Source organism: Lolium rigidum, chromosome 7 (assembly GCF_022539505.1).
Source record: "Lolium rigidum isolate FL_2022 chromosome 7, APGP_CSIRO_Lrig_0.1, whole genome shotgun sequence".
NCBI classification, from domain to species: Eukaryota; Viridiplantae; Streptophyta; class Magnoliopsida; order Poales; family Poaceae; genus Lolium; species Lolium rigidum.
The window spans coordinates 204,696,631-204,709,164 of record NC_061514.1 but is presented as its reverse complement, the minus strand read 5'-3'; the positions used below and the strand labels follow the sequence as shown (position 1 = coordinate 204,709,164).

The window sequence follows — 12,534 nt, the reverse complement described above, 5'->3', positions numbered from 1 at the left end:
GCGATATCTTTAATCTCGCTTTCTACCAAAGAGAAACTATTCAGGTCACCGAAAAATCCCTTGTAGAAACCAGGGATGTAGCTTTTAAAATTTGCTTGACCAATAATTGTTCCTTCCTCTTGTTGTAACTAAAAGATATTTTCTCCTATGTTTTTCATTTGCAATGAGGTGAAAGTATTTTGTGTTGTTTGCCCCCTCTAATCCCTTAAAATGCATTTTAAATACACTAAAAATAATCAAGGCATAAAGAAACCAAACTATGCACTATACAACTATCAGGAGTGATGTTTTGACTTTTGGGTGCATATGCTACCTTTATATTGAAATGTCAAAAAAATCCAAATAAAAAAATTGAAGTGTACAACTTCACATGTTACGTGTGTACAAAGTCTTTTCATGAAAAATGTACTTGATATTTGGGCTATGTAAAAAAGACAAAATTTGGTGCTAAAAATAAGGTTTTTGTGAGACATGTTTTATCGTTTTTACATCGACCATAAAAAATATCGGTTTTCCGTGAAACTGTACAAACGTACATAAATTGTCGAGATATACATGCGATTTTTTTTATTGATTTTTTATATAAATTAGAAAAAAAAATTGGTGGGGGGGGGGGGGGGGGGCATACGGCTCCGGAGCCAAATTGAATTTCCGACGACTATCCGGATTTGTTCCAAAGTGTAAGACTAGTCGCAATGCATAATATCATATAAAAGTATCATGTGTATGATACTACTACATGTTACTATGTCCACGATGCATGATATCGTGTACTAGTATCATAATTTTCTTATATTAATTGATTTGTAGAATCTTAATGTAGATCTATGTACAAGATGTATTTGACATTAAATTTTCTAGTACTACGTGCTATGATACGGTATCTACCTATGATACTAGTACAATACTCTCTCTAATCTTTAATTGCACTGCCATATCAGCTTTTTTGTATGCATGAGATGCATGATACTACCTACTCCTATTGTGGGTAGTCTAAGAGCATGTCTAACAGACCCCTTATAACCCGCCCACCCCGTAAAATTCCGGCGACGTACGGGGCAGGCGAGGTTTGGGCCGTCTAGCAGGCCCCGTATTCGGGCCCCCCCGTTTCGGCGGAATACGGGGCCCAGGAAATCGGCCCCTCCGCCCACTATTTATACTGGGCTCAGGTGCGAGTGAGGGAACCCCTCACTCGCAACCCTAGCTCCGCCGTGCGCCGCCGCCTCCTCCTCCTGCTCCGACGAGCAATTAGTCGCTCCCCCGCGCCGCATTCCACCCGCCGCCACCTGCATGGACTCCCGCCGCCGTAGTACCGCCTCGCCGGCGAGCGGATCGAGCGATCCCGCTCGCCGGACAACGTGGAGGATGCGTGGCGGCTTTCTGCAAAGATCCGCCGCCGGCAGCCGTCGCGCGGCCTGCAAGTACGACGGCGGGGAGTTCGTGCCGGAGAAGCTCCGCGACTTCACGCGGGGCGGCCGCTGGTACCACGAGGACCCGCCGCTCAAACCGATGAGCGGCCCGAAGTTCTCGGCGTGGCTCGCCGAGTGGGAGCGCCAACGTCGGGTGAGCGAGGCGTGGAGGGCGATGATCGGGAGCACCAGCGGCGGAGGTGCCCCGCTCGCCGGCGAGGAGGAGGAGGAAGACGAGGACCAGGACCCCGCCTTGTTGAAGGCGATTCAAGACTCCCTCAAGGAAGCCGCCGAGAAGGACAAGGCGGAGGAGGGAAGAAAAGGCGGCGTCCATCGCCGCCGTGAAGGAGGCGGAGGCGCGGGCGGCGCAGGCGCAGGCGGAGGCCGTCGACCTCTCCGACTAGAAGTCGCGATCCGATCGCGCATTTTGTATGTATGTAGGTACGTCGATTTCTATGTATAATCGACGAACTATGAATGAAACTTTCCCGCGGTTTTAAATTTACAAATATACGGGGTCAAATACGGTTCTGCTAGACGGAGCGGTGCCTGATCGACCATTTTTTTTATACGGGGCGAATTTCGAGCGTTATACGGGGCAGAAAAGTAAGGGGCCTGTTAGACATGCTCTAAGGAGATTAAACCTGATCCTTTTGGTTTAGCATAGATAGATACAATAAAAGGATGGGATTTAAATCCAACGCAGAGTACGTGCTGAACTAACCTCTCGGGCGTACGCACCAATGAGGCGATGGACACTTCATCGTTTTACCGTTTCTTCACGCACCAGAAGACACCAAGAAATGCTCCGGTGCAAGCGAAGCTCGCGAGACGACTGGACACGTACGTAGCATATAATCCAGTGATCCAGCTGGGACGTCGCTCGCCTGCCGTCGTATCCAAAGCTACGTCCTGCCCGCTGTACAAATACACTCACACTATCAGTCTCAAACGTAATCCACGATCGTACGTACGGAAAAGAGAGACTAGCAATGGCCGGCGCCGCCGGCGCACTCATGGCACCCCCATTTCCCATCCTTGCCGCCATCATCTTCCTGGCCTCCGCCGTGACTAGCCTGCATGCTTCTGATCAGATCGGCGGCGACGGCGATGGTAGACAGGTCAGATCAAACCTCACGGACATTCTGCGTACATGTACACAGTAACCATGCATCAAGAGCCATAAGCCCATAAGCCCATAAGTAAGTGGAGTTCTGCGTGCAGGTATACATCGTGTACATGGGATATCGATCGGCGGGGGAATCGCCGTCGTCGGAGGGTCGACTAGGCTTCTCTGCTGCCCACCACGAGCTACTCAACAGGGTCCTCGATGACAGGTCAGGATCCTTTTTACCAAGATCCATTGTTGTACTAAACCAGTGACACCGAATGAAGGAACTGGGCCTGAATTTTTGCTTTACTTATCGTCTATACCTTGTTTGTAGCTCCGCTCACGAGAGGATCATCTACAGTTACCAAAGAAGCCTAAGTGGATTCGCAGCTAGGCTAACAGAAGACGAGAAACAAAAGCTCTCCAGTAATGCTCTGCAAGTCACCATGCCGTCTAGATCAGCGAACTTTTTTCGGATATATTAATGTCTGTTATTCTCACTAAAAAAGTCACTTTTTATTTACTTCGTAGCCAACAGCCAAAACCCTTATGAAACCGGAGAGAGGATTTTTTGAAACCTGGCCCCAACTGCTAACATTTTTTTTTTGCAAACATGACCTTATATTTTGTTAACATTGACACCAGTCCACTTGTGTAGAAGTTTCATCTATGGAACCTTGAAGGAGCATTGTACTTTTTAAATCAAATTCACCACAAATTTATCATCAATAGGCTCAAAATTTTAAGTTGAGGCAGTGCTGCGCCCGAAACATGCTATTTTTTTTCTGAACATGCTATTTGTGGTGGTATGCTGAATTTTTTCCGTGATGAAATATATTTTCATCATGCAGCTATGTGGTTTCATAAATACATATTAATACTACTCCCGGGTGTAGATGTAAATGTTATACAAAATCAAGGTAGTACCAGTCATAACCAAGAGTATGTGTATGTAATACTCCCTCTGTTCCATTCTATAGTGCCTATTGTTTTTTGGCACGGAAATTAACACAAGAGTATTTTTTACATAAAACCCCTAGCTGAACGATTTGAGATCAACGTAAAATTTGGAAAATTCATATCTTCCAAACTTACCATAACAATTTTGGTTGCTGAACGATTTGGGAGCTGAACGGGGAGGGGGTAATTTTAAAAAAGCTAAACTACAACCTTATATTTTGAAACAAATGCCAAAAATCTATAGGCACTATAAAAAGGAACGGAGGGAGTATGATGTATTCCGTGTGTTCCAAATATGTTGGTTTTGCTAGAGCGCTCTCTTTTGGAGCTAATGTCTAGCTCCTTCATGTACAATTAGACTTTTTGTACAGTTCCATATTTCAATAAAAATAAATAAAAATAGACAGTGTGGAAAAATTATGTAACCTTTTTCTCTTTTCAAAATGAGCCAATGTACATATTGAAATGCGTCTATATACGTATGTATTTAGATCAAATTTGACCAAAACTGTGATAATTAATTTAGAACGGAAGGAGTATGTAAGACTATTTAGGTAGTATCCATGCAAATTAATAGGTAGTATGTATAATTATTTGACATGCTCATTTTTTAAGTACAAAAATGAAGTTATTTCAAAAAATATTGCAAACTACTAGTATGTGACCTCTTGCAATTTTTTCAAGTAATGTGATTTGAAGCATCTTAGATATGGTATATGAGCATACTCAAACCGATAAAGTATTACATATACTTTGTATGGTAGCATATGACATTTGGGTGTAATTACACCTAGAAATAGAAATAGATAATATTTTACCTTATAAATAGTGTTATATTTTTAGGGTGTGACTATTACTCAGTCGACTAAGAACTAACTTTGTTCTCAGTTAGATAATGTCATCAAATCTCAGATAAAACTCATGTTGCAATATATGACTAGCACAAATCACGATGCAAATTAAATGGTGTAGGACTTGACTGAGCACGAATTAGCTAGCTGAGAACTAGCAAATCCCATATTTTTATGTAAAGTTGGTCAAAGTTTGAGATGGTTTGACTTTTAGTAAAGCTAAAAGTAAACTCTTTCATGGGCGGAGGAGTACACTGTAAGATCCAGCCACTGTGGATGTGTTGGCTCCGCCAAAGGAAATTTGTAGATTTTGTTCCTTCAAAATTTCGAATCTAAAACCGGTTGATTCCAAGTAGCTATGTCGCTGAATATTTTGCGTAGCTCTGTTGCTGAATGTACCGAATCTCCGGATGGTTTTGACCTGGTAGGCACGGAGGGTGTGGTTTCCATCTTCCGGAGCAGGACGCACCGGCGCCCTGTAACGACAAGATCATGGGACTTCCTAGGCTTCCCTAAGACGTCAAAGCAAAACCTTGAGCTCGAGGGAGACGTCATCATCGGCATGCTCGACACCGGCTTGTGGCAGGACTCCCCGTCTTTCTCCGACGAAGGCTTCGGCCCGCCGCCCAGCAGGTGGAAGGGCGCCTGCCATAACTTCACGTGCAACAAGTACTGCTCAGCCGCCATTTCCTTCTTGCCATGACCATTTCTTGTTGCCACGCCGGTCAGCCGGTGAACTCTTAGTTGACGTACACATGTCGTATGCACAGCAAGATCATCGGTGCTCGCGCGTACCATCACGGAATCACGGAGGGGCTGTCGCCGGTGGACACCCACGGCCACGGCACACACACGGCATCGACGGTGGCGGGCCGGGTGGTGGGCAATGTCAGCCTCGGCGGCCTGGCCGCAGGCACGGCTCGGGGCGCCGTGCCGGGCGCCAGACTCGCCATCTACAAGGTATGCTGGGAGGACTCGTGCAGCGACGCGGACATGCTTGCGGCGTTCGACGACGCGGTGGGCGACGGCGTCGACGTGATCTCCTTCTCCATCGGAAGCAAGCTGCCGGTCCGGTACTTCGAGGACGCGGCCGCGATCGGCTCGTTCCATGCTATGAGGGGCGGGGTGCTCACTTCGGCCGCGGCCGGGAACTCCGGGCTGGACGGCGGGCGCGTCAGCAACGTCGCGCCGTGGATACTGTCCGTCGCCGCCAGCAGCACCGACCGCCGGCTCGTCGACAAGCTGGTGCTGGGAAACGGCAAGACGATCGTGGTAAGTGGGACACTGAGACATGCTACTGAAACTTCGCAAAAGGAACATTTCGCAAGGTAGTCCCATATTTTTTAACATGTTCTTCTCATACAGGGGGTCTCCATTAATTTCTTCCCCGAGCTGAAGAAAGCTCCACTTATTCACCCAATCAATGGGTAATTGTTACAACCTTAGTGACATAAACTTATCTTCAGCTGTACAATACGGGATGATGTTCGTATTGGTTTAACATGTCGTCCATGATGCAGTTCTTGTGAACCAGAGTCACTGACCGTGGCAGGACGGTCATACAAGGGGAAGATCTTGCTCTGCGCCTCTTGGAACAATGGCAGCGGCCCGGCCATCGTCGGCGCTGCTGGCGCAGTCATGGCCACCTCCGAGCCCGATGTCGCGTGGCAGGTGACCCTCCCTGGCGTCATGGTTACCCAGGATCAGTTCAATGGAATCCTGGCCTACGTAAACAGAACCCGGTATGATTATCAGCCTAGTAGCCAGACAAATTTCGTTTTGCAGAGCTGAAATGGAGAAACATCGTAATGTTTTCTTCAGTAATCCTGTGGCCACCATCCACACCAGCGAGGCAGCCTTCGACTCTGAAGCCCCCATCGTGGCCGGGTTCTCTTCTCCAGGTCCCAACGCGATTACTCCTGGGATCTTGAAGGTTGTTAGCTCATCAATCAGGCACAATCAATGGCTTATTTCACAGTTGAGGATGCCAATTCTGGTGCTCATGCATTTGTATGGACGTTGCAGCCTGACCTGTCGGCGCCGGGGATCGACATCCTGGCGGCGTGGTCACCGCTGTCACTGGTGGCCGGGAGAAGCGTGGCGTACAACATCGACTCGGGCACGTCCATGGCGTGCCCCCACGCGACCGGCGCCGCGGCCTACGTCAAGTCCTTCCACCCCGACTGGTCACCGGCGATGATCATGTCGGCTCTCATCACCACAGGTAATCAATCAATGCGCATGCGCTCTCTCGTGTCTTTCATTCCCAAATGTAGTCACTTGCAGAACGGCGGCGTGTGCTTGCAGCAACTCCAATGGACCCGTCGCGCAACCGCGGCGGCGCCGAACTCACATACGGCGCGGGGCAACTCAACCCGGCGCGGGCGCGGGACCCGGGCCTCGTGTACGACGCGCGCGAGGGCGACTACGTGCGCATGCTGTGCGCCCAGGGGTACAACTCCACGCAGCTCCGGCTCGTCACCGGCTCCGACGACGCCACGACCTGCCACGGCGGCCGTAAAGGGTCGGCCGCCGACCTCAACTACCCGACGATGGCCTTCCACGCCGTGCCGGGGAAGAACTTCACCGCCCGCTTCCCGCGCAGCGTCACCAACGTCGGCGTGCCTGGATCTGTGTACGTCGCCAAGATTGTAGGCTCGCGGCCTGGTCAAACTGTTGTCGCCGTTTCGCCGAGGAGGCTGGCGTTCAGCCATCTTCATCAGAGGATGTCCTTCACCGTGACGGTCTCTGGCGCGTTGCACGACGGGAACGAGTATTTCTCGGCTGCTGTCGTGTGGTCCGACGGTGAACGCCAGGTGCGGAGCCCGGTGATTGTCCATACTGTGGATGCTTAACTGGAGACTTGGATACATCGTCGAGTGAAAGCATGCACTCGTGTTGAATACAGTAGTTCATTTCTCTGATGATTTCAACTCTCCTTTCTGATGATTGCAATTCAACACACAAGTGGACTTGGGGAATTATTCAAATCCAATTCATACATATTCGACCGATTGATCTCATATTTCTTACCAGGTCAATGTATTTGTCATATATCCTATAATATTCTGTTTAACTGACCAGTCGATCAAACAAGAAAGAACTATCTCAGCACCGAACACTCTAGTTCACTTTGCGCCCAGCGCCTAGAGAAATGCGCTTTCTCTTGCGTTAAATAGTCAAACAGCAGCGCAACCTCTCTGGATATATCATGGCTTAAGGATCACCAATAGTCTTTGCAGGAACATACTCCATCCTTGAAATGGTGAAACCGAATCCGGTCTCTGACGATGATCTCGACACCATACAGCTCCGATATGAGCTTGCTGATGGTGTGGCAATCTTTGCACACTCTCAGGTTCTTCAGAATCCGAATAGGTGCCCCGGCTCTCGCCTTGAGCAAGCCAAAAGATATTGCTAGGCGCTCGCTGTGCAGACGGAGCGCAGCGCCCTTGGTATGGTCCATGCCAGCAACCATACGAGCCTCTGATAAGTCAGGCTTGTATCCAGAGGATGCGAGCCTCTCTTCAATTTCATCCAGTTTCATGTATATCTCCTCCGATAGAGGGTGCGACGTGTCACCTGCGACAAACTGATGAACCAAGCCGTCCATTTCAATAGAGCTGAACCCTGGCTCCTTCTTGAGACCCTCCTCGCTCATCAACCGCCGGACCATGCCGACGTCGTTCCACCGCTGCGCGGACGCATAGACCCTCGAGAGCAGAACATAGACGCCACTTACAGCATCATCAGGAACATCAAGTGCCATCTTGGCCATGGCCTCGCTGAGCTCCGACCCGGCATTCTGCTTGCAGCATGCATCAAGCAGGCTCCTCCAGATGATGGCATCAGGCCGGCAGTTCATGGCAGACACAACATCCAGGGCCTCTTCAATGAACCCAGCTCGTGCCAAGATGTCCACCATGCAGCCGTAGTGCTCGATCCTCGGCCTGATCCCGTACTCGCTCACCATGATCTGGAAGTAGCGTCTGCCCTCCTCCACCATCCCGCCATGGTTGCACGCGCTGAGAACCGCGACGAACGTGATGGCGTTGGGCACAACATTCTCCAGCCGTGTCATCCGATCGAACAGCTCCAGTGACTCGCGCACGCGGCCGTGGTTGGCAAGCGTGAGGATCATGACGTTCCAGGACGTGATGTCCCGCTGGGGCATCCTGTCGAACACCTGGCGCGCGAGCTCCGCCGCCCCGCACTTGCCGTAGAGGTCCACGAGCGAGTTGTTAATGAGCACGTCGCGGGAGACGGCGTCGCCGTGGCCGTGGCCCCCGAGCTCCCGTAGCAGCAGCGCGTGCGCGTAGACCCCGAGCGAGAGCGCGCCCGCGCCGGCGCACGCGCCGATGGCGCTCTGCACGGTGTAGGCGTCGGGGGCGAGGCCCGCCGCGTCCCGCTGCATCTCGCGGAAGAGCTCGAGCGCGCCGACGTGGTCGCCGTTGCTGACCAGGGCGTCGATGGCGGTGTTCCAGGAGACGAGGGACTTGGCGGGGATGTGTCGGAAGAGGGCGAGCGCGGCGTCGGGGAGGCCGCAGGAGGCGTAGAGGTGGAGGAGGGAGTTGGCGACGACTGTGTGGGCCGGGGCGAGGTTGAGCTTGACGGCGAGAGCGTGGAGCTGGCGGCCCTCGGGGAGCGCGGCGAGGAACGAGGCTGCGGAGAGCGCGGCGGGGAGAGAGAAGTGCGGCGGCGGTGGGGACGGGGAGGCGTGGAGTGAGCGGAAGAGGAGGAGCGCGCGGTGGGCGAGGTGCGAGCGGCGGGAGCGCGCGAGCGAGCGGAGGAGCTGGACGGAGGAGGAGGAGGTGGGGTCTGGGCGGTGGGAAGGGGTGATGGGGAGCGGCGTGGCGGCGAGGGAGGGGGGCATCGCAGCGGCGGTGGCGGTGGCGAGGCGAGCATGGTGATGGCGGGGTTAGTGAGGATATGGTGGCGGTGGTTTTTTGTGTGGACGGCAGCGCGCGATGGGCTGATCCGGGGATTTTCCCGGTGCCGATCGAGCGCGCCACCAAATCCTCCAACTCGCGATAACCGTAACCCGGCCAATCTTCCGTGAACGGGGGCTGGCGTTCATGTTTCCTCCCTTTCGATTTTCACCTACTCCAGTTTAGTTCCGATTCGTGCTGTCGGATTTCACTCCAATTTTTATGGAAAGTGTTGGGCGTCCCCGCGGATCTGATTTCCCAGCCCCCGGGTCTCCAGCCGTCGGATCAACATCATATACGTTCAGATTTACATGTAGCAAAAAAACATATCCGGCAGCAAAAATAACATCCCGGCAGCAATTGTATGTAGCAAAAAACGGTTCACCCATGAAACAAAAGAAAACGTCTAAGCTCGCCGGAGTCTCGTCGGAGACCTCATCGGAGACCCCGTAGCAAACATATTACGCAGATGTAGCAAAACCACAAAAAATTGTAGCAAAAAAATTTATTCATATGTTGTAAATCCTCTAAGGCTGGTGCCAACGCGGGCTGGAGGCGGGGCGGTACCGCCCGCGTCGGGGCGAGAGGGAGGCGAGAGGCGGGCGAGACGCTAGCGGCGGGCGGTGGATCCACCGCCCGGCGGTAGGGGCGGTACCGCCCGCCTATAGCCCGCGTTGGAGGCGAGAGCGGGGCGAGAGGGAGGCGATAGCGATGCTAGTGGGGGCGGTAGGGAGGCGGTAGGGAGGAGAGAAAAGTGAGAGCTGGCACTATAGCTCGTGCACTGGCACCGTGGGGTGAGAGTGGGGTGAGAGTGGGGTAAAGTCTGACGTGGCGAGGCTATAGTGGTGTGATGCATTGGTATCAGCCTAAGACATCAACGTGGACCTCGCCTGCAGCCGACAATAACGCCGTCCGAGGGTGGCAGCAACTCCGTTCGTCTAGAACAGCAACACCAGAAGCCGCTAGTAGCAACATCCTATGCCTATGGTAGCAAAAAATCCACCCTCCGTCAGTAGAAATGCCGGACACCTTAAATAACAAAATTTGTCCGCACAGCAAAACTCCTAACGAAAGCAGCGAGATGGAGGCGGTGATGGTAGCATCAGCGGCGACCGCCTGTAGCATCGACGTCCTCGGCTGGTAGCACCAGTGGCAGCCACTAGTAGCATCCCCCAAATTGGGTTACACAGCAGCGTCGTCGACCGCTGGTAGCAACGGTGCCCACGGCAGGCAGCACCTCCGCCGACGGGAGGCAGCAACGACGCCCTCAGTAGGCAGCATCTACGCCCACGGCGCGCAGCAACGACGGCCATCGGAGGCGCAGCTTGACGTAGCGACGGAGCACACCGTGGGGGCAGACGAGGGCGCATAGGACGCATCGGTGGTCGTCGGGGTCGGAGGTAGTGGGTCCGGCCGAAACTCCGCGATGAGCTCGGCTTCCCTTGATGGCATCGACGCGGAGAAGCGCGACGAGCTCAAAAGCGGCGAGGTGGGCGAGCTCCTGGCGGCAGGTGGCGGCCAGCTACCACCGGCGGAGCGCCTTGGAGGCGCACCTGGGCTACGACCCCCCCCCTCCAAATTTGCAAACATAGTTCTGGCCATACTTCACGTCAGTCATCATCGTTTGTTTCCTAGTGGTTAATCCTGTGTAAAAGCGAGCAACGTGAAAAAGGCCTGGGCGTATTAGGTGGTTGGTGTCAATGTTTAAAATAGTCGGCTACAGGATATAGCCGCGGCCTCCCAAAACAGCTATAGCCCGGCTATAGCCTGGCTATAACCGGCTATTTAAGGACTTTAACATTTTTTAGTGGACTAATGCAGGTAGCCACACCATGCGGGAAAGGCTATAGCGCGCTATAGCCCGGCTATTTTAAACTATGCTGGTGTGTAGTTCGTTGGCTGTGTGCCCAGATCGGCCTGCTGGGCCGGGTGGCAATAGGTTAATAGCTTGGGCCGTGCGATCAACTTATTCAGTTATTGTAGATGTTTTCTCCTTGATAGTGGTTAGCTTCCTCTTGTTTTTTTTTTTTTTTTTTAAAGATCGGTTAGCTTCTCTTGTTGTTACAGATAAAAACAGAATCGAATCTGCGTACTATGTCAATTCCCATATAAAATAACTAATTGCCTAGGCTGCAACAATGTGTAAATGGAGTCTTGACTTTACAAAAAAAAAATTGAAGCATGCTTTGGTGGCGAAGCATGGTGGGGTGAAGTCTCAGCTATTTCTGCAGATTGTGTTGATTTGGCACGGCTTATTGGAAATGTCATGTTCAAGCATTGCTCAAGCGAAGCCAACAAAGTTACTCATGATTTGGCTAGAAAGTGTTCTTCTAGTAAAGATTCTTATAATTGGGTTAATGAATCCTCAAGCTTAATTTATATAACTATTGTTGACAATTAATAAAATTCCACATAGTCCTTATTTCTCAAAAAATAAAATTTGCTGGCCATCGGTGTGTAAATAAGTCCTCTCTTATTTGCTATGCAACACCTATTTAAATCGAGAAATTAAGTGCAATTTCATTCTTGAACATCGTCAATAGAACAAGTTGAAATTACAACAATTTTAGGGGTGAAAATTTTGCCCCCGCTTTACTTTCGGTCACGCTCCGCCACTGCCAGCTACCCCACCTCACCCTCCCGCTCGACCACTTCGCTCTGCGCCCGCCGCCGGCCTAGCCCGTCGTCATCGCGCCGCCGGCCTAGCCCGTTGTCGTCGCGCCGCCAAACCTCCTCCAACTCCCGCGAGGCAGAGATCCGTATGCTCGCTGCCGGCGTGCCGCAGTTCAATCGGCTCCGCGCCATGAGCCCCTCCCCGGCGGCGGAGGAGCCACCCGCGCTGGCGTCTGAGCTCGTGCTGGGAGGCTCCTTCGCTAGCCTTCTGATCCGGTCCGCTAGCCTTCTGATTCGGTCGCTCCATCTCCACTAATATAAAAAGGGAGAAAGGGTGGTGATCCAAACGATCTCAGCCATACATCGTCCATCTAACGTTACAAATAGGAGCGGACAATACCCGGCGGACTGCCCAGGCGGACTGGAACCTCTCGATCAGAAAATCACGCACGAACGAGTGAGGGGGCGACCCTATTCTTTTTCGGAACCGTCGCCGTCGTTGCCCATCACAGAAGCCTGCTGCGCTTCCCTGTCCGCAGCCGATGCCGCGCGGGCCCGCCTCCGATTGGGTCGCCACCGCCGCCCGACCCTGCCCGCCGCCGCACGAGCCGGCATTCGACGGGAGGGGTGCGCCCTCGACGCTGCAGAATCGAAGCCGCGCC

At 52.2% G+C, this 12,534-nt stretch overlaps 2 protein-coding genes across 2 annotated transcripts; one reads left to right on the top strand and one right to left on the bottom strand.

Annotated features, from left to right (window-relative positions):
* The first annotated feature begins 1,365 nt into the window (after positions 1 to 1,365).
* LOC124672464 (subtilisin-like protease SBT4.8) lies at positions 1,366 to 7,186 on the top strand. Its single transcript, XM_047208686.1, has 11 exons — positions 1,366 to 1,563; positions 1,633 to 1,706; positions 2,711 to 2,746; positions 2,855 to 2,946; positions 4,760 to 5,000; positions 5,102 to 5,603; positions 5,697 to 5,758; positions 5,852 to 6,073; positions 6,117 to 6,264; positions 6,357 to 6,572; positions 6,653 to 7,186. The coding sequence occupies exons 1-11, from the start codon at positions 1,366 to 1,368 to the stop codon at positions 7,184 to 7,186; spliced, it is 2,325 nt and encodes a 774-aa protein (XP_047064642.1).
* A 69-nt stretch (positions 7,187 to 7,255) lies between these two features.
* Positions 7,256 to 9,204, bottom strand: LOC124676627 (pentatricopeptide repeat-containing protein At1g59720, chloroplastic/mitochondrial-like). The gene has a single exon (XM_047212667.1). It carries the CDS (start codon positions 9,202 to 9,204, stop codon positions 7,555 to 7,557), a length of 1,650 nt encoding a protein of 549 aa, XP_047068623.1. The 3' UTR covers positions 7,256 to 7,554.
* Positions 9,205 to 12,534: the final 3,330 nt, after the last annotated feature.

Coding starts and splice junctions, on each gene's coding strand:
- LOC124676627 (XM_047212667.1), bottom strand. CDS start 9,204: ATGCCCCCCTCCCTCGCCGCCACGCCGCTCCCCATCACCCCTTCCCAC.
- LOC124672464 (XM_047208686.1), top strand. CDS start 1,366: ATGCGTGGCGGCTTTCTGCAAAGATCCGCCGCCGGCAGCCGTCGCGCG. Junction 2,747..2,854: donor AACAGGGTCCTCGATGACAG/GTCAGGATCCTT, acceptor CCTTGTTTGTAG/CTCCGCTCACGAGAGGATCA. Junction 6,573..6,652: donor CAGGTAATCAATCAATGCGC/ATGCGCTCTCTC, acceptor ACTCCAATGGAC/CCGTCGCGCAACCGCGGCGG.